The 22,240-nt window shown below is 42.5% G+C and overlaps 2 protein-coding genes across 2 annotated transcripts; both read right to left on the bottom strand.

Annotated features, from left to right (window-relative positions):
* Positions 1-789: 789 nt before the first annotated feature.
* On the bottom strand, positions 790-10,113 carry LOC102704214 (nuclear exosome regulator NRDE2). Its single transcript, XM_015833908.2, has 11 exons — positions 9,512-10,113; positions 8,181-8,595; positions 7,636-7,971; positions 6,899-7,526; positions 6,636-6,804; positions 5,639-5,996; positions 5,070-5,180; positions 3,623-3,977; positions 2,750-2,972; positions 2,243-2,464; positions 790-1,449 (listed from the first exon to the last, which is right to left on the bottom strand). Exons 1-11 carry the CDS (start codon positions 10,045-10,047, stop codon positions 1,296-1,298), a joined length of 3,507 nt encoding a protein of 1,168 aa, XP_015689394.2. The 5' UTR covers positions 10,048-10,113; the 3' UTR covers positions 790-1,295.
* Positions 10,114-11,390: 1,277 nt separating this feature from the next.
* LOC102703935 (N-alpha-acetyltransferase 40) lies at positions 11,391-14,735 on the bottom strand. The gene is made up of 8 exons (XM_006647917.3): positions 14,519-14,735; positions 14,102-14,204; positions 13,499-13,578; positions 13,056-13,385; positions 12,776-12,849; positions 12,611-12,653; positions 12,471-12,539; positions 11,391-11,987 (listed from the first exon to the last, which is right to left on the bottom strand). The coding sequence occupies exons 2-8, from the start codon at positions 14,202-14,204 to the stop codon at positions 11,958-11,960; spliced, it is 729 nt and encodes a 242-aa protein (XP_006647980.1). The 5' UTR covers positions 14,519-14,735; the 3' UTR covers positions 11,391-11,957.
* Positions 14,736-22,240: the final 7,505 nt, after the last annotated feature.

Raw genomic sequence — 22,240 nt, 5'->3', positions numbered from 1 at the left:
AGTTTGAAAGCGCTTTTGGACATCTGTTGAAGTGTGTTTTTAGTCTCTAATGCCAAAAATTAATTTTTAGCTCTCATATTAGCCTCTTATTGAAAATGCTTAACATACCGTATTCAACCCCCAACCCTCAATCATGAAGCGACCAGGATGGATGCTGGGCCTTGCTGGCACAGCCTTTGGGTGCCTGCTTAGGTAGAGGCCAGTCTTAGGTCCCGTAAGCCGCACTCTGATTACGAAGATCTTTGTACAGTGAACAAGTCGAGCAACCGCATGTTACTGATGTGGACTTTCAAATACTCCATTCCAATCCAACCACGCACAAGAGCACTCAAAACTCATAAACGCCGGCCTCTCTCCACTATCGCGTGGGCGTGTGGCTAGGAGTCTAGTGTGAACAGTAATACCCTACGAGAAAATGATACACAAATAATTAACATCATTTGCAGCAGCAGTTACAGCTAAGATGAGCAACATGGGCACCCCTCAACCAACCACTCTATTTTTGCAATTACCGAACCACGGGCGGATTTTAAAATTCTATATCACTTTAAGCATTGTGCAGATATAGACCACAGTACCACATATTATGTGCAGAACTAAGCTTTCCTCCTTTCCGTTTTAAAGAAGGGCCAGTATCGTTTAGGCGCAGAAAGATGATAAATGGAGACATACTCAAGGCTTTGATTGCTGGAGCATTGGACAAACATCCCCCAACCTGATTTCACAATGAACGCCATGAGCAACTGCAGGGACAAAATTGAAAGAAAATATAAGCATACATCAACTTGCCTGAAGTTGGAGTACTATGGATTTATCAACAAGTTCCTCTGTCAGTTTTTTTTTCTGTTACATTTTAGCATACATCAACTTGCCTGAAGCCGCCGTATGTTTTCCTTCAACATGACTTCGTATGGACCTCTTCCTGGGATTAAAGGGTGCAGAGAAGTCCTTTATGCCCCTTCCAAGAAGCATGCATCAACCAAATAAAAGAATTGGAGTGTCTAGACACAAGCCAGCATATCTCTCTCCAGGGAATAGAAAATAAAGCACATTAATGATTCGTGACATTGTCAATCCAAAGATGCACCCATTTGTACATTGCGTCCAGATCACATTCGATGTGAGACAGATTCCTGAGCAACCAGCCTTGAGTGCACAATAGTTATAACTAAAAGATTGCAATGTGGAACCAACTTCAGTTGGAAAATGGAACCCTGAGGTAGCAGCTATAAAGAATGTCATATGGGATATATCTGGAATTCTGGATAAGAACCAGGGCTAGCTGCATCACATATTTACATGTCTGTTTCATCTTGTAGGAGTATCTCATAGATGTCTGTTCGAATGTGCAATTCTTTGTCACGCATTACTTCTTGGAGATCTGACAGCTCTTTCAATGTCAAAATTGAACTCAATTTTTCGAATCCATCAAGCCATAATCTTTTAGACCTGCAAAATGGAATATGTTACGGCTATAACAGAAAAAAGGACGTCTTGTTTTAAGTGCCCAAATCCCAGTTGTGATGAGTTTGGTCACAACTCAAGTTACCAGTTTAATATTAGAGAACAAGAGCAGCTAATTTGCAAGAAACATGAAAATAAAACTAGTGTTTCTCAGACCCCAACATTAAAAATGGAAAAAAAGAAAAGCAGAAGCTACAAGTTCCTCCCAAGTAACAACTTCATAGAACAATCGGTTTGTCACCAATTAAGCATCAAAGCATCTTCTAAAAAACATGTTTTATTTAAACTTCATACTCTATTGTTCACATAGCCACCTGAAAGGGCAATACCGCAACTCCGCTAGGCAACTCCATGTGCCCATTAACCTCTGATGAGATGAAATCTCTTTCTTACTTCTGTTATACAGGCCCTGTTCTTTTCTCATGAGCAAATTATGTATTATCGTGGGCACGCTTTCCAAGATTTTAAACACTGCGCTTCGTGCAAAACATTTTTATATAAAAGCTCCTTGCCCGACTTTGGTAAAGCATTTTTTCAACTGTGTAGTGGTTAATTCAATCATTTATAGCCTCAAAAAGCTATCATAAAATCAGATAATCTCATGAGAAAAGAAACCGCCAGTCTAAGGAGAAATAAACATATGTAATAAAAAATATAAGTGATCTTTGTGCCTAATTAACTGCATAAAAATAGCTGGACAGATGGATGGTAGAATAAGCAATCATGTAAGTATAACGAGAGTAACATCAAATTGCAACAAAATGTTTCAGTACCATACCATGGACAGGAGTGTATAGCTCTGAAGAACACACGCCGAGCTGCAGAAGCATTACAAGCTATTTCTGCCTCGTAAGCTAGATAACAGCGCCATAACAAAACAGATTTCTGTAACTTATCATCAGCCAGAGCTCTCTCAAACAGATTATGTATTCTATTGTCAGATCCAGTTTTGCACAATTCAAAGGACAGCGCAAAGAGCAGACCAATTATGGAAGGGTCCCTGATGAGTCAAAAGACAAAGACTAGTCAATATGCAATGCAAACTGGCTATTTGAAGAAAAAATATACTTAATATATACTGTGTCACAAAGTTCACAAATTAGAAATATATCTCCATATACTGTGAAAAGTATGAAAAAGAATGTATTGTTAAAAAGAGACCAAGACAATCATTAGCAAGACTAATTACACTGCTACCATGTATTCCACAATTTTGTCAGGGAAGAACACCATAGCAGTAAAGTAAATTAGTGCATTGTGGATTATGCGAAAGAAAAGGGCTTACCTTTGATTAAATTTGTCAAGAGTGAGGCGCAGATTATTGGAAACACTGTAAAGACAGCCTAGAGTTAACATGGCTGCATATGATTTTGGATTATATGGGTATGTTTGTATTCCTTGTGATACTCTTGGCCAAAACCTTGAGAGACTCAACTGATTCAGATTTTTTTGAAGAAGCTTGATGTAGTGCATCCACAATTCTTCGTATTCTAAGCTATGATTGCTCTCTGAATAGAAAAACAACAGTGAACAAAAAGGACAGAATACAAATAAAATCCTGAACTATCTGGGTACTGCAGAAGTAAACATAAATGTAAGATCTAAGGTGAAATGCTACGGGTTAATTTTGACTATAGGTGGAGAATTGCAAACCAAGCTTGATACTTCATGCAAAATCTTGGTATCAAAAGCTGTAGTTGACACCTGAGGAGCAATTCTTGGGAGTGGTCGAAAGGAAAGTTTGTCACTTGTCACTTTCAGTCAAAATAGGATAATATGTTTATTGAAGAATGGAAAATATCTAATCAGTAAGATTTTAAACAGATATATGGCAAACAACTTAAAGTATCACAAATGATCGTATAAAAAGGCCCTAAATGACAGTTATAATTCAACAGTTAGCAGATGGTAGATAGCCAAGATACAACCACCAAAGGAACAGAAAATGTCATGGCTTACTGCATGGTTGCTTTTATCCCCAGTATCTATCACTGGTAAATAGAAAAAAGCACTCCAGGTGAACAAAATAATAACTCCAATATGTATAAGGGCGAACTCGCACCATTCATTGATAGACCATGCATATGAACTAAAACTAAAGGCATGAAACAATTATCATTGAACATTATAAAGTAAAGAGAACAAAAGGATGAAATACCTGAAAGTGCCATAGAAAAGGTCTCTTCTATAACTTCAAGACCAGAAGCATAACCAGATGTCATACTTTCAAACAAAGATGCTGAGCAGATCAAAGCAACAGATTCTTCTTTCATAGCATTACTTGCGAATAAAGATCGCAGACTTCTAATCTGCTCTTTAAATCCTTGACGAGCTTTTAACACTTGAGGTCGTGATACAGAGCCATCAAAAGAAGTATACTTCACCTTGTTCCCCAAGCAGGACAGAATGTGGATTGCACGATCCAAAGAGTCAGAATTGTTTCTTGAAGTAGATATTGCTAGCTCCATCTCAGCATACCAAAAATAGAGAATAGGAACCTTCTTCCTGAGATCCTGCCCAACAAAAGAACAAGCGAGCATAAATAAATGTGCTAAAATAAAAACTATATAAAGTACATTGTTGTAATGAAAATAGAGTAGGCCCTAAAACAAGTGAAAATTAAAAACGTGACACAAATCAATAAAGCAATGTTTGAAACAGCTGACTGATATGGTATGTCCTCTCCCAGAACATAAACTGCTAAAGACAAGAAACTATTAAGTTGCTTGAACTACCCATTCTGGACTGCTGCAAGAACAAGGTGAGAAACCTGAACGACAGAAAATATGTTCAATTTTCTTGCAACAAGTCACTTCAAAATGATTGTCATGACATCTGTTCTCTAGTCTCTAGTATCTACCCCTAACTTCATATCGTAAACAGGTTGAGCAGTTCTAGACTTTAGGGCGAGTTCTTTTGGGCAAAAACAGGCTGAACCAATTTGATCATGCAAAACGAGTTAAAGTCATTAGCGCAAGACTAATTACGCATTAATTATTTCAAACTTGAAAAATGAGTTTGCTTGTGGTTTTAAAGCATTTTTTCTATAGATATTTTTTGCAAAACGTAATTGATCATGTGCTAATTACTTACCTCGTTTTATGTTAGCAAATTAATTCAGCCCAGTTTTGCCCAAAAGAACTCGCCCTTAGAGTATGTCATCTAAGTCGGTACCCGATGGTCTACGTGCTTGGTGGGATTGCAATAATATTGTGAAATAAATGGCGTGCATCTATTCCAAAATAAAGGTTCCCTTCTTGCCATAGAAGGTGCGCAATCAAACTTTGAGCACCAGTATTCATAAAAAAATGGGGATATCATGCTATTGCATATTTTCACAATAACTGATTCACAGAGAGTACATTTTATGATGCTTATCGACAAATAATATAAAAAGGATATAATGGAGCAATTTGTACTGGAGGCCATTGCAATATGCAGAACTACATCTATATTGGAAGGGAGTGAGGGAGATTCATTTGAGAGAGGTAGTGAGTGAGACTGATCTATGTTTCTAGCAGCATTGTGCATGGCAAAAACATAGCAGACAGCATTGATTGCATTTTGGAACTGAAAATGCTGATTTATTTATTTTATGGTTTTACCTCTGAAGCTCCTTGAGAAGTTGATAGTGCCAAGTCAAATATATTCCTTGCTTTGACAATGTCGCCATTCATAGCCTCAATTCGTCCATATATTCCACAAAGCAAAAGATCCTACCCAGAAATGGAGAAATGGCTAAGTTTTTTTCCTTATTCAAAAGAAAAGAGTTTCACACTCCAAACAATATCGTTAAGAATATTTATTTTACATGTAAAGAGCATACAATGTAAAAACAGTGCACCTTGAGAACTGTTGGAAAAGGTAGGATTCAAAATAAGATGAACATTGGAGATACTTCGAGCTAGACAGCTAGATAGTTGAAATGGATGCTATTGAATTGTTGAGCCATCCCTCCCTCTGAAGGATTCAATTTGATTTTGGTTCCCAAACTGCATGATACATCTAATCTACTAAGTGGAGCAGATTGCATTCAGCACACAACTATCTAGCTTAAAAAGCACATGAAAAAAACTACATATTCATGCGTCTAGCTCATTGCACAACTAACAACCTGCTTTTAACCTTTTCTGCTGCTCAGCCAAGTATGCCAAAAACATTGAACAAAGCATACCTGTCTGTCTTTCTTCAATAGACTTTTGGCCAAAGCCCGGGATGAGTTGGCTGGAGTAGACAGAAATTTTTTTTGAGCTGTATGAGTTTGAGGGGTAACAAGAACAGCTTCCTCCAGGACACGGTTACGAGGGAATATATCAAGGAAAAGCAATATTGCATTTTTCAGAAACTTTCCTATACCAGGCCTTTGAGAAAAATCATTCATAGTTCCTAACAACGACGCCATTTTATTATAAACAGAATTTATGTTCTTGTCCACAAGGTTAGATACAGTACTGAGATCTTCCTGAATGTCATCTGTAATCATCTCTAGACTCAAAATTCTATCAATCCAACTTGAACTGTTGGTGGATGTCCTGGAATTCAAGAATATACCATGGTTAACTCATTGATAGATATGAAAATACAAGAAACAAAATTGGGAAAGTTAACAACTTATTCATAGTGCAACTCAATGCACTCCTCCTAATTAATATGGGTTTTTAAGGTGCACAAATTGTGCATAAGGTTGATATAAAGCATTTCAAATATTGCAGCCATCATCTCTGTATTTACTCCCTCCCTTTCTCTCTGAGACAAAGAGAGGAAACAACTCCTTTTAATTCTACAAGTCCAGATGTTTTTGTTTGTGAGGACTTTAAATTACTGGTAGTAAAACCATACCATCCATTTTTCTTGATCTCTGAATTCAAGTAAAACAATGTGACATGCCAGAATAAGACAAAAATTATGATGAAATACGAAGGCGATATATCTGGGCAGTTGCAAACTTGCAAGTATTTCTATGTTGAGTCATAATCTTCATTATACGATTACATCTATCACTAGTACATTCTTTCAAGGCCCACAAATTTTAAGCCATAGGTTCGCAACTGTGCATACTGAGAGATAAAATTTTCTGTTCTACAGGGGTGGAAATGGCAATACAGGTGCTATAAGAATTTGCATGAAGATTAATAACTACAGCTTATGCGGAAAGAAATAGGTAAAATTACCATCTAGAAATTCTGCCACCATAGAAATCAATGAATTGGCATATCAAAGAAAAGCGAGCCTCTTCAGAAGATAGAGAAAACAGGAAGTCCGTTACATCCTCAAACAAAATTACTCTGGAAAGCTGATCATTGCCTTCGCCAGTTGGAGCATCATCAGAAAAAAGCGATCCTGTCCATGAAAATAGCCTCCAGTGTAAGCACTGAGTAGCTAAACAAATAAAACTGATTTGTGAATCTACAAACATAAGGCGAAAACAAAGTACCAGATTTTTCATGAAGAGGCATCCACTGTTCATTGTCCCTTGACAACTCCATAGAAGACCATCTATTCCATGTTTTTGGATCTTTAACTTCGCTATTGTAATCAGCATCTCCATCAATTCCAAGCTTTTTCAGCAAAGATTCAACATCATCCTGTGCAGATGGGTCCTCATCATCTTGGTCTTCTGCATCATTTCCATCAGATGCCAATGGCTCCATTGATTTGTTAGATACTTCGCTTGTTTCATTATTATTCCTTAAAGAAGGATCAAACCAACCACTCCAACCCCCACTTTCAGTCTCTTGGGTATTTTCTTCTATATCTATATTTTGTCTACTCTCCTCCTCTTTTGCCAACCATCTGGACCATCCAAGAGCCCCATCTTCTCCGATTCTGGCACCACCATTGTTCCAGAAGTGCTCAAAGAGCCTTTGCTTACTGCTTGTGGTCAGATGAAGGGGAGGCGAGAATAAACTATATTCTATTTGAGCTTGAAATAATGCAGTTGCCAATTCCCGATGTCCTGTATGCCACTCAAACCGGCACAAGTTCACAAATATATCTACTAAACCAAGTTCAAGATGAACTAAAGAAGAATATGGAGGTTTGAAATTATCATATTGGGTATCCTGAGGGAAAAAAAAAAGAAATATCAGATAACAGGGTATGCATGCAGATAGAGGGGAGGGTAGAAAAGGTATATGCAGAACTATGCATAAACAAACACTGAAGGTAAACCTGCCTACATAGCTTGGTACAAGCTGCAGATAAAGCCTGTACTGCATAAGAGTAAGACTTCCGAAGGTCAGATACTTTGAATCTGGAGAATTCCCCTTGGCACAGAAGTAGATACTGTTTCCACAACTTACAACTATCTGGGTGTTTCATAAGTATCTGCTCCCATTTATCCAAGAGACTCTGGGTGCTATCCCTCTCTCCATATGACTTCAGAAGGCAAAGTAATAACTCCTCATTATCTGGATTAAGTTCCACAGCCTTCTCCAATATGCTGATTTTTCTTTCAGTTGTCTGCAGACGGGCTGCTTTCTGTGGCTGAGTGCTGGCAACTTTATCCTGCAAACAGTTGCAGAGAAAATTTCTTCAGTGGATTTTATAAGAGCAGACATGGAAAAGGTTGCATGAAGCAAAATTTTAATAAGGTTGATATCTTAGAATCATATATGTTACTACTAATTATATCCCATAAAAATAGCAATAATGTGGATCACAATATGCATACCATCAGAATAAAAATATTATAAAATCATGCACATTAGTAATACCTGGAATTGGGCAAAATCCAACCAAACTTTTTCATTGTGAGGGCACTCCCGAGACATCTTATTGAATTCCCTTGTCCTCCGAAGTATTTCATCTTCCCAAGATTCTTCAAGCTCATGCCGCCCAGTAGTGGTTTTTTCAGGTAGAGATGTTGTCCCTAAGGGGATAAAATCTTCAGGGAGAATTACAGAGATATCTTCTTTTAATACTTTTAGGTGTTTGAAACCCTTATTTCGTTCTACAACTGCATATTTTGATGAGTAGTAGCGACCTCCAGCCCTTAGTTTGCTGTCCAATCCATCTAAATCTGACTCTTGACCCATATGTACCGAGACAAGTTCCCAGTTATGAAACAAATGCCGTTTTAGACCACGTGCCTCTGGCATGGTTTGCGACTTGTAGCGCGCAATATCCATTCTGCATATTTTACTTGTGGTGTCAAATTTCAGGAAAATGAACAGTGTATAAACAGTCAAACTAAACAAAAGAAGAAGAAAGTAAAAAAAAAAAAAGGTGAACCCCTGAACTAAGGAAAAAATGGAAAGCCACAACATCACAGTAAGCATTGGTACTCTGGCCAAAGCATGAATGCGAAACTAAGCAAGAGTATAAGACTGGTGGATTGTTTAGAGATAGCACAACACCGTAAGTGCCACTAAGCAGATTCATATTGTTTTGTCAAATTTATACAAGTAGTTTAAGTACAGGTACTGCAGGTGTTGATGACCAGATCTCACTTTTCTTAAACGAAATTAGTCTAGCCCACCGAACTTTGACAGGCAATGAGCTGCGAGTTAATTAAATATGTGCCTAATAGTTGCTTGCAACTCAATTAGCCAAGTGGCTTTAATTATTGCCCTCTAAGATCAGAAATAAATACTCCCTCCATTCCATATTATAAGATGTTTTGGCTCTACCTAGATTCATCCATGCATCAATAGATGTGTTTTAAATATATGTCCAGATTCATTAGCATCAATGAATCTAAGCACGGCCAGAACATCTTGTAATGTCAAGTGGAGGTAATATATTTAATCTGGTAATGTTGCGTCTAGGAGAACAAACTTGATGCTGAAAACTCCAGTTCCAGTGACGCACTAAACAGAAGCAAGCTTGCACAACAGCTAAAGCACCATTTTAACTAGTCTAGCAGACTTCATTGAGTTGCGAAACAAACACAATAGCTCATGGTTTTCAAATGGAGCCCGATACCACCAATGAAACAAACCAAGTGCGTGTGCTAGATACCGGACATTGCAAATTCAGCTTTGCATCGGAACAGCAATCGCATCCATCATAAATGAATCATGCATTCCATATGCAAAAACCTGACCTGTATATCGATCCAAAGGCCAAGTTATCCTGGTCACCCTTGGCGTCGAAGTAATAATCCTTGGCCAACTTCGTCTCTGACCCAGCCCAAGCGCGAACCCCCGGCTTTCGCGAGGCCTGTGAGCCATCGTACCGCTCCTTCTCCCGCCTCCGCTTCCTCCTCTTCCTATCCTTCCGTCTATCCCTCCTCTCCTCGTCAGAGGCCGGAGGCGACGGCGAGGAGGGTAGCAGGTCATACTTAGCAGGTGCGGGCCGTGGCGCCTCCTCTTCATCCGACGAGGCGCTTAGCGGCGGCGGTACGGACGAGGAGGTAGTGGCGGGGATGTTGAGGGAGGATGCGTCGAAGGAGAAGCTAGGGTTTGAGAGCCACTGGGACCCCGTCCCGGGGACGGAGGATGCGTCGGGCGCGGAGAGAGGGAAGAGAGGGAACAGAGAGGAGGAGGAAGATGTGGTCGTGGAGGGGGCATATGGATCGCCTTCCCCGCCGGCGGCGAAGGCGGCCGTCGGCGGCGGAGTCTCCGGCGAAGGCGGCTCCATGGCGAGCGCAAGCCGAGGTCGAGTGAGAGAGACGGAGCGCAGGAAGGTTCTGGGCTTCTGGACTTTCTCGCTACTGACGAGGTGGGACCCATGGTGATATTGGTTTTGCACTCTGGCTTGTTGGGCTGACAAAAATTCGGCCTGGAAACATTTTGGGCCTTCATGGGAGATCGTGGCCAGTCAATTGGCCCATATGACTTCGGTTTTTTTTTTCTCCGGAAATAAGTTCAGTAGAAATCACTCAACTTAACATCGAGTCTTATTGAGATCCATTAACCCCAAAATCAGAAATGCATATCCTAAACTCGCATAAGTCGTTCATAAAAGATACACACATTTCTGGTTAGGGTTAAGTGATATTAGACAGACTCGACGTTAAGTTAAGAGACATCCGGACTGCGGCACACTGGCCATGGATTCGTCCAGCCTCTTCACAACCCTCGTCACACAAAAACATTACTTACACTAAAAACCAGAAAAAATCAGATGAATTGTTAAAATGAACTATTTCTTTTCTTTTTTTTTTCCTCTCTATAAGTATGAACGGCACTCGACGTTAAGTTAAGAGACATCCGGACTGCGGCACACTGGCCACAGATTCGTCCAGCCTCTTCGCAACCCTCGTCACACAAAAACATCACTTACACTAAAAACCAGAAAAAATCAGATGAATTGTTAAAATGAACTGTTTCTTTTCTTTTTTTTCCTCTCTATAAGTATGAACGGCACTCGACGTTAAGTTAAGAGACATCCGGACTGCGGCACACTGGCCACGGATTCGTCCAGCCTCTTCGCAACCCTCATCACACAAAAACATCACTTACACTAAAAACCAGAAAAAATCAGATGAATTGTTGTTTCTTTTCTTTTTTTTTCCTCTCTATAAGTATGAACGGCCCCATTAATAATAGTTGTATGAGTTTCATCATCCACAGGGGACACACGCACCACGACCCCGAGTGTTGCAACCGAAAAACCCAAACGATTAGGTCGGTCAGTTCCCTGGTGTTGCATCCAGAAAACACGAACGATTCTCTTTCATCCCCTGAGGACCGTGGCATAGGGCCTGTTTGGAGAGCTTTAGATTTCTGAGAAACAGCTGTTTGGTAGCCCGCTTCTGAGAATCTAGAAAACCTCCTAAACCCAGCTTCTCCAGATTCTGTAACTATATAGTTCATTTTCCAGAATCTGTAACTATATATTCTCAAAAGTTGTGAACCGTTTGAGATAGCTTTTGACAGAAACAGCTTCTGAAAAAGCTGCAACTAAAAAAAGCTCCCTCAAACAGGCCTATAGGCTGTCTTCATCGTCAGGAAAGCAAAACGCGGCACACAGGGCAAACTTATGCTTTGATTCACTTGCAGCAACCATAAGACGGGTGCTACGGTTCTCGTGGTGCTGTGCCGCCCCCATGAATTCCTCATGCTTGGCATGCTAATAAGCGCAACGTTCCCAAATCTGTATTCCAGAAAAATCTAAGCTCTTTAGCACCTGCAAACACATGGATCAAGAGAGAGTGATCCACGAACAAACGGGATTAGATTAACGCTACTGGGTCAGTACCAGTTGCATGTCATGTCATGTCACCTTAGCAGGTTCCACTTCCTACAGTCCTACCTAAAGTAACGGGGTAAACACCAGTACAGCTTTGGTGACACACGTTTTGTCCAAGTAAATTAAGAATGTGGAGGTATTTGGTATACATGTGCAAGGGAACAATATGGGCCATCGTGTTCGCTTCCCAGAATGGCTTGGCAGGAGGAGTTTCGGACAGAGGTGTACAATATGAGTGCATCGCAATAACATGGTGGCCTGATATGCCACTCAAGCTTGAGCTGTACCCTGTAAGGTGTCAACAATGTAGTGAAGAAGAATAGGCATCATCACATTGTAACAAGATCCTAGAGTGATCATTGCACTGTGAGTTTCCAGCCACCTTCCTGCACGTATTTAACAAGAATGTGTCAATGACTTTATTTACAACATGGCGGTGGGCACTGTTTGAGATAGCTAAATTGAAGAATCAAAGGATTACCTGATTTTTTGTGATAGCTATTTGAGAGTATAAAGGGCTGAATTAACTACTATAGAGTGAAATTGTTACTTAGAAAGTTCAGATAAGGAATTTTTGCATGAAACGCACTGTTTAGAAACTTAAAAAGCATGTCTGTAAAAATCGATATTCCCTCATTGGATAAGAACACAACCATAGTCACGCAAACTCACCACATATGCATTATTAGTTTGGCTTATATAACCAATACTAAATAAAGAAATTTTGTTGCTAAGAAGAAAGATCAACACAGCCAATTCATACGAATTTAGTGAATGGTTACTATGCCTGTGTGAGGCGATTTTTTTTATTCATCAGATTCAGCCAATACAAGTAGTAAATTTACGTAAATACTGAACATGCTGCATACCTCTAATATGGATTTGGCTTCAGATTCAAATGTCTTGCATAAAATCTCATAGTTTTTTTCAAGTCCAATCTGTACAAATTGGAAGGGTCAGAGTATGAACATCTTAATCAATAAAAACCAGTTTATAGGCAAAATGGTACCAGTGGGTCAACTTGTGATGGCGAAGTACTTGATATTACATATCTGCAGGAGAAGAGTTACATTGAAATGTATCAACCAGCAGTCACCGACAATAAGAAACAAATTCAGTATACAGTAAATAAGCCTTGGAGGAAAAAAGAATGGCTTAACAGCTAACACTTCACCTCAACTTCTTATAGAAAGCCATAGCAAGGTCATTAGCTTTCTGAACTGTTAGCATCACAGCTCCCATTTGACTCTACATGTACACATTACCAAAATCAGATGATCCTTCATGCTGAGATTTCAGGACAGCAATTGAGCAAAAAATATGCATAAGACAGATGAAGGAACAAAAGGTATCATAGCAGAATATATCCACACATAATATTTCTGGAAGTGTGTGAACATAAAATTGAGCAGCTTGCTATAGTAAAGCATCAGGCACTGAAACATACACATTACCTTATAAGCTATAAGTTCGATCAACTCCATTAGAAATTTCCCCAGCCCCTTCCCCTGGGCAGAAGGCTCCAACTGTAGCTCATAGACATAAAGAACAGGAACATCCTCTTCCAAAACAAATCTATAGTGTACAAAACCTATCAAGCAATCGTCATTACATGCTTCATGTGTACATTCTAGGCCTGAATCTTGCTTCATAATATTTTTGGCACTAAAGGCATTTGAAGATTGCCGGACAAAGATATATCGTGCTTCTTGGGCAACCATTTCCCGGCGCTTAACTTTCTCTTCTGAAGGCCATTCTGGTCCATATGGTCCCTCCATGTTAAGCTAAATTTCCACTTTCTATCATTACATTCAATGTTTATGGAAAACTATAAAAGGAAAATATGCAAAAAATATTCAGCAACTTTAAGAGCAAAATAAAAGAATATATTTGTAACCTTGAGTAGATTTTGGATGTATTTCCTTGTCGGTAATGGAAGTTGATTTCCATGTCTAGATTCCAAGTAGACGAAAATACCTAAGTATGGCAAAGAAAATATGAGATTGATATGATGCCCACCACACACTTACAAGAAATATGCACTATACTACTCCCTATATTTCATATTGTAAGATGTTTTGACTTGCTTTCCCCTAGTTGAACTTTAAACTTGTCCAAGTTTATAAAAAAAAAAGTAGCAATATCTAAAACACCAAATTAGTGTCACTAAAATCCAACACTGAATATATGTTTATATTGTGTTTGTTTTCTATTGGAAATGTTACTACATTTTCTATAAAATCTAGTCAAAATTAAACAAATTTGACTTAGAAAAAAAATCAAAACGTCCTACAATATGAAATGGATAGAATAAATAGGAGTTGCTAGAGCCTAGTGTTGCATTCAATCTCAATTTTGAAATTTATAGAGGTAAATTCAGTGGAAAAAAAAAACATTAGGAGTTTCTTTTACTGGGAACATTTGTAGGTTCGAAATCAAGATGGAACATTATAGTCCTTTGGTAGCAAAATTTGTTCACCAAAAAGACAATGTAGGTTACCATTTCTCTCATACTTATGAAAATCTGGAAATTGCGCTAGATGATCCTTCACGGCCACAGCTTTCTTTATAAGTTCTTTGACAGCCTTCTTTCTCCCCAACATCTAGCCAAGGGCACGAGATTAACCTGAATGAGACCCTGATATATACCAGATATTTCCATTACTTCTCCTCAAAAGCTGTCTCATAAACAGCAGGGGCGGATCTATTGTGGGACATGGGGGTTCAGTTGAACCCCCAAACTTTTTGGGAACAAAAAGAAACTGTTATTAACGTTATTATTAAGGCAAATTAAGCCAGATCTAGAAGAGAACCTATCTAGGGTTCATGATGCAGATTCCAGAAGAGAAAAAGGTAGAGCGTGTGGAACTGTGGATAGAGAGATGAGAAAAGAGGAACTGGATGGATGAATGCTCACCGAAGACGACAGCGCCCCTGCTCGCGGGAGATCAGCGCAGGCGGTGGGAGGAGAAGCCCGTCCTGGGCCGCCGCAAGTAAGCCCGTCCTCGGCGGAACGAGCGCGGGCGGAGGGGGTACTCGCCGGCCGGCCGTCGCTGCCGCGTACGGCGGAGAGAGGGCGGAGAGTAGTACGGAGTAGTAGTAAGACGAGGCGAAGGGTACGGACTACGGAGAGATGTTCGATCTGGTCATTACGTTTAGGGAAAGTTTTTTTTATTAAAAAAAAAATCCCGTGCATTACAACTTAGAAGTTACAACTGAAAATTTAGAAGTTACAACTGAAAATTTTGATATTATAGTAACTAATGCTATTTATTTTGTATATAAGTTGAGTTGTGAAGATATTAACCGGATACAAATAGTACAGGCATGACTATTCGTCACATTCGAATTATTATTTATTTTTCTATACTTACATTTATTACTAATTTATTTTAATTATAACTTACATTTACGTATATTTGAATAAAAATTTAAAATAAGACAAATAATCAAATGTATGAAAAAAAATCAGCTATATCATTTGTTAAAATATAGAGTGAGATACTATGTTATCTAGTCTGATTCCACGCATCCTAATGCCACAAATGAGTTCTCATTGTCTTATGATCTTGTATTGTATTATGATCTCGTAGGTTGTTACACTTATTCCTTGGATGTTTCGTGAGATGGATATAACGCTTGATTTTATTTTTCCTTCACGAGCGGAGTTACGCATCCTAATACCACAAATAAGTTTTTATTGTGTTATGATCTCGTAGGTTGTTACACTCATTTCTTAGATGTTCCGTGAGACAGATATAACGCCTTGATTTTATTTTTCTTTCACGAGCTGAGTTAGACGATGATGGATTTCTCCATGATTTTGGATTCTCAATGATGTTTTTTCCTGGTCAGGTCAAGTCGTTCTCTTCTCTCCAACTCATGTGGACTTTTTTTCCAAGGACAAGCGGACAGCGCACGGAGGCCATCACCAAGCGATGGATGACGGAAACACCTCGATTTTTTAAGTAGGTTGAGATTTTGATAGTTCAAATGTTATGAGTGCAATTGTGTAAATGGGAATTTCTTAACATCTAGAGGACGAGAAAATATGCTTAAGGCACAACGATTTTCCCCTTTCCTTTCTGTACCCACAGAAGACTTCTCATATTAATGTATTCGATGATGTATCCTTCCGCACGCACACAAATACATGATTTTACCATTAGGCTCCAAGCCCATATTTTTCGGACAATTATACTTCTTTGTGTTTCTCATACCATCAAGTAATGTGGTAATATAAATATATTTGACCCATTCAATAAAAAGTAAATCAGTAATTTATATTTATTTCTAATGTTAGTATAGCAGGGCTCAAGCGAAATAATGTCTTTATGTTTACTTTTTTAACTATTTTGAAACGATGATCAAATGTGAATGTTTAGATATATTGGCAACAAATAATCAAGCGATGTGTACGGTACGTTCTTTCGTTAGATGAAGATGTAATAGGAAAGATCATCTGGTTTCTATGATAACTTTTTATGGTATAAATGATGGAAATACTATAAATTCAAAAATCTACTTAGAAGTATGACACTATTAACTTATGCATAGATAATTCTTATGAATATTTACTGTTTAGTATTATAGAAAGCTTATAAGAAAGACTGATAAAATAATCTGGGAAAAAAACACGTACGTATAAGTAGGGTGCCTAAAAAGAAACAGCAGAGTACTAAAATAGAATTCGCCTGCAACTTCGATTCAGAATTCCAAAACCCTTGGGCACCAACCCCTGGTTTTTGGTTCGACGGCGGAATCGATCGAAACCGGAGAACACGAAGTGGACGAGATTTCAGGGAAGCTTCCGTGTCGCCGACTAATGGTAAGTGATTAATTGATTACGACGCGTTCTAATGGCCATGTTTCTGACGGAAGCCATCCCGCAAATATTTTGCCATGAGAGATAGCAGCAAGTCTCCTGAGTCCTGACTCCTGACTGCTGCCAATGTGCGACGTGTGCCTCTGTTTTTGACGAAAGCCATCCCGTTGCAATGGCAAAGGGACGAATGCTGCCAATGCGCCATGTGTGCCTGTACAGACGTGGAGACACCTCGGCTTGGTCACTTGGTCAGCCAGGTGAGTGTCACCTGCTCGCTGCTGACAAGCAACGGGACGACGAAGCTGCGCAGAAGCTGGAGCGCAGGAGCCATCGCTGATCGCCTTCACCATCATCACGCCAATCTATCCGCACGAACCGACGAACGTATGTTACTACGCACCAGTGCACACTGCACAGCCATCCGCCCTGCGTACGCACAAACGAATTAACCGATACTGACAGCTATAAAAGAACAGAACTCATGACCGTCGATCGTCGTGGTGGTGTGTCCGTCCTGATCCCATGGCTCCGGAGGACGCCGGCCCAGAGCGCGGGAGGGAGCCAGCCGCAGACGTCGCCCACCGCAGGCCACCGGTGCCGCGGCTCTACGCGTTCCAGCTCATGCTGCTTGGAGCGACGGCCATCGTTGGCGCGTGCGCGGCGGCGGCGGCACCCGTGTCCTTGCCCCGTCTGTTCCTGGCGCTTGTGATCTGGCTCGTCGGGTGCTTGTCGCTGTTCGTGTTCATGGCACGGACCTGACACCAACGCCAGCAGGCAGCAGCTGCTGCTACATTTCAGCTTGATCGTGTACAGTTCGTCTGTTGTAATTGGCTATCCTAGCGCTCACACAAGTCTGCACTGAAGAGACTGAAGAACAGCAGCGTATTTTCGTTCAGCTACAGTAACTGAAGAAAACTGACGAACAGAGGCAAAGTTTTTGGTGCTGCGTAACGTCATGCGGCTTTTCTCGGTTCTCCTCTTTATTATACTCCGAACTCCAGGAGTTTGTTACAAAAACAGAAAGCATCCGCTAAGACCGCACCGTCCGATTTGACCGCGCCATCCCACGATCGATCAAACACGATCTCAGCTACTACTGAAAACGACTAACTGAAAACAAGCAAAATTACTAAGTCAGCATTCCTACTCATCCGTCGTGAACGCAGCACGACTCAGATGCTTTATTTGAAAAATAAAACTAACCACAAATTCGGCAACAAAGATTATTTTCATCAAACACCCCCTAATCTTAGTTGCCTTAACTCCACCATACCAATCTTGCTCCGAAGATCCTGAAACTTGATCCGTCCCAGTGGCTTTGTCAAAATATCAGCGAGTTGTTCTTCTGTCTTCACATATTCCACTTCTATCTCATTCTTTTCCACGCAGCCACGGATAAAATGAAATCGTGTATCTATGTGCTTGCTTCTCTCATGCAGTACTGGGTTTTTACACAGCGCTATTGCTGACTTGTTATCAACTCTCAGGACTGTACATTTCTTCTGCTCGCTACATATTTCAGAAATCATTCGGGCTAACCAGATACCTTGGCATGCAGCTGTGGTTGCTGCAATATACTCAGCTTCACAAGATGAAAAAGCCACTATCTTCTGCTTTTGAGACTGCCACGTGATCATATTTTCACCCAGTTTAAAAAATACGCCCGAAGTGCTTTTTCTGTCATCCACATCTCCGGCCATATCACTGTCACAGTAGCCCATTAAGCAAGGCTCCTTCACTGTCTTTGTTCCAAACCAGCATCCCCAATTCAGAGTCCCAGCTAAATATCTTAGCACATGCTTCACTGCAGCCAAATGTTCAGTAGCCGGCTTCTCCATGAACCGACTCAGATAACCAACAGAATATGCAAGGTCTGGTCTAGTATTCACTAGATATCTCAAACTTCCAATTATGCTACGATAGTACGTTGCATCTACAGGAGGATTTGTACTTACTTTGCTCAATCTCAGTCGAGTCTCCATTGGAACCTGGCATGGATTGCATCCTTCCATACCACTCTTTTTCAGAATGCTTGTTGCATAAGCACTCTGACACAATGTGATTCCTCTTTCAGTTTGCTGAACCTCCATCCCCAGGTAAAAACTCAACAAACCCAGGTCAGTCATCTTAAACTCATCCTGCATCTCAAGTTTGAATTTCTGAATTTCCTGCTGGTTTGAACCAGTGATCACGAGGTCGTCAACATACACCCCCACAACCAGAACTGCATCACTACAGCTTCTTTTATACACTGCATGTTCAGATGGATTCCTCTCAAATCCCATCTTGGTCAATGTCGTGTCCAATTTTGAATTCCAAGCTCTTGGTGCTTGCCGGAGCCCGCGAAGAGCCTTGTGCAGCTTCAGCACTTTTCCCTCCTTTCCAGCAACTTCAAAACCTTATGGTTGACAAACATAAACTTCTTCTTCCAAGTCACCATTCAGGAAGGCCGACTTGACATCCATGTGATGCACTTCCCAGCCATCATGCGCAGCAAGTGCTAGCAACAATCTCACAGTCTCAATCCGAGCAACGGGAGCAAACACTTCCTCAAAATCAATACCTTGCTGTTGGACGTATCCCTTCGCCACTAGCCGGGCCTTGTATTTCACAATCTTTCCAGCAGGATCCTTTTTTGCCTAGAAGACCCACTTCAGTCCGATTGCTCGGTGTCCTGGTGGCAATTCAGTGATCTCCCAGGTTTTGTTTTCTTCGATCGACTTAATCTCGTCAATCATTGCTAACCGCCAGTGCTTCTCTTTCTCTGCTTCTGAGAAGTTCACAGGTTCATCTGCTGCCAACAAGCACAGCTCAGAGTACTCAAAATTACTCACCGGGCTTGTTGTGTCATATATGTTTGCCAAGGTTCGATACCGACGAGGCCCCTCATCACTTGGTTGTGTTGCATCAGTTGGCGGAGTGGCAAACTCCACCTCAGGGGTTAATGAACCCGCTGTATTCGTCGGTGTTGCTGGGGATGACTCCTCTGATGCTGGTGCAGCACTCCAATCTTCTGGCTCTGGCCCCGCGCGTGCATCGGCGCGTGTACCAGAACACTGTTCTTCTTCCGGCACAGAATGGAACGTGTATGACACAACAAATTCTTCACCAGGATCACTTGAAACTCCATCAGATTTCCAATTCCACCCTGTTAGCTCAACGAATACCACATCTCTAGTAACATGAACCTGATTTTTCACTGGATCATAAACCCGGTAGGCCTTGCTGCCATCATCATAACTAATAAGCACCATCGGCTGGCTGCGATCATCTAGCTTCGACAAATGTGGCTTCACAGTCTTGACATATGCCAGACAACCGAACGTGCGGAAGTAATGCACATTCGGCCGCCTCCCGTGCGAGGCTTCATATGGAGTTTTGCCGGCGAGCGCCCTCGTTGGCGCCCTGTTTAAAATGTGGACCGCGGTCACCACGGCCTCTCCCCAGAACCGACCTGGCATGGATCTTGATTTCAGCAAGCTCCTCGCCATTGCCACCACCGTTTGATTCCGTCGCTCCACCACCCCATTTTGCTGCGGAGAGTATGGGGCACTGAGATGGCGACGCACGCCATGGCCCGCACAATATTCTCCAAACTCCACGGAGGTGAACTCGCCACCCCGGTCTGTGCGCAGCACATGCAGTTTTCGCCCGCTTTCCGCTTCAGCTCGCGCCTGAAACTTCTTGATGGCCTCGGGCGCCTGATCCTTGGTGGCGAGTACTGTCACCCACATGAACCTGCTCATGTCATCCACCAACAGTAAGAAATACCGTTTACCTCCAGCCGTCGCCGGCGTGATCGGCCCACACAAATCACCATGGACGAGTTCCAGCAGTTCTATCGCCCGATACTTGGCTTCTGATGGGAACGGCATGCGTCTCTGCTTCGCGATCTGACAGCAATCGCAAATGCGTTCCACCTGCTTAATGACAGGCAAACCACGTACCATTTCTCCCTGAGCCAGCTGGCGCAAGGATCCAAAATTCAAGTGACCATACCGTGTGTGCCAAAGCCACGGCACCTCCGCACAGCTTGCTGCCAGGCACACCGGCTGAGCCACCTTCAGGTCCAGCAAGTATGAGCGCCCCCCTGTCCTGGACACCTTCGCCACCAGGGAACGCGCCCTGTCCCGGACAGTCATCACTCCATCTTCAATGTGTATGGCACATCCGTTCTCGTCAAGCTGGCCGAGACTTATCAAGTTGCTCTTCAGTTTCGGGATGAAGTACACCCCGGACACGACGCGATGTGCTCCGTTATGGCACTCCAGCGCCACATCGCCGAAGCCACAAATGTCGATGACGGAGCCGTCGCCGAACCGCACAATGCCACGCACCGTGTTGTCAAGGTTGCTGAAGAACTCCCTGTGGCCAGTCATATTATTACTTGCACCGGTATCAAGATACCAGCGATCTGGTGACAGCTCTTGTTGGTCCCCGACGTGGAGTTGCGCGTGCGGTTCGTCCAGCACGATTTTCCCCGACGTGGCCGATGTGGCCATCGCGCTCGCCGCCGCGAGCAGCAGTACGGGCTCCTCCTGAGCCTCTGCGATGTGCGCCTCCTGGCGTCGCTCACGCCGCGGTTTGCGCCATTCTTTGGCGAAGTGACCATAATTGTCACAATTGAAGCAGCGAATCGACGACTTGTCGCGCGGTGCAGCCGGTGCACCACCTTCCTTGGTTGGGCCGCCCTCAGTGGAGCGCCCCTGTCCACCACGCTTGCCGCGCCATGGCTTCTTCGGGCTGGATGACGACGAGCCGACATTCTTGGTGCCGGAGGAGCCATCTTGTGTCTCCTTCTTCTTCTTCAACCGCGCCGCCCACTGCTCCTCAGTGAGCAGCACGAGGCCGCCCTGCCCCTCACCACTCGCAGCCGAATTCTTGTAGGATTCCACCGTGGTGAGGCGGCCAAGCAGCTCCTCGAGCGGCATGGCCTTGAGATCCAGGAGTTGCTCGATGGACATGGCCAGCTGGCGGTACTGATTTGGAACCACCCGTAACATCTTCTTGAGCATTTGTTCGTCGGTGAGTGTGCCACCCATGTGACGGATGTCGATCACCAGAGCGTGAAGCCGAAGTGCGAATTCTTCAACCATCTCACCGTCCTTGAACTGAATGGCCTCATACTGAGACCGCAGCGCTTGCTCGCGCGCCTCCCGGACGCGATCCACCCCAACGCGCATCGTCTTGATCGAGTCCTACCTCCTTGGCTGAATCCTTCATGGATAAAGGACGCAACATCTCCTTTGGCACCGCCTGCAGCAGCACCGCCATAGCCTGCCGATCTTCCCGGAACTCAGCATAACCGGGATCAACAGCCCCCCACAAGCCTTGAGCCTGTAGGTTCACCCTCATCAACAGCGCCCAATCGGCATAGTTGGTTCGCGTCAGCACGGGATAACGCAGTGGCACGCCTGACTCCCTCGGCGCCTGCTGCATCACAATCTGCCCGTCGGTGCCACCGCCTGAACCGCCGCTTCCTCCGCCGCCTGAACCGCCGCTTCCTCCACCGCTTGTTCGCCGCGGCGGCGGGGTGTACGGTGTGCTTCCTTTCAGTGGACATGGCCACAGAATCGGCGATAAACCGGCTCTGATACCACTTGTTGTAATTGGCTATCCTAGCGCTCACACAAGTCTGCACTGAAGAGACTGAAGAACAGCAGCGTATTTTCGTTCAGCTACAGTAACTGAAGAAAACTGACGAACAGAGACAAAGTTTTTGGTGCTGCGTAACGTCATGCGGCTTTTCTCGGTTCTCCTCTTTATTATACTCCGAACTCCAGGAGTTTGTTACAAAAACAGAAAGTATCCGCT

Source organism: Oryza brachyantha, chromosome 2 (genome assembly GCF_000231095.2).
Source record: "Oryza brachyantha chromosome 2, ObraRS2, whole genome shotgun sequence".
Lineage (NCBI taxonomy): Eukaryota > Viridiplantae > Streptophyta > Magnoliopsida > Poales > Poaceae > Oryza > Oryza brachyantha.
The sequence above is the reverse complement of the archived record's forward strand: the minus strand, read 5'-3'. Positions and strand labels throughout refer to the sequence as shown.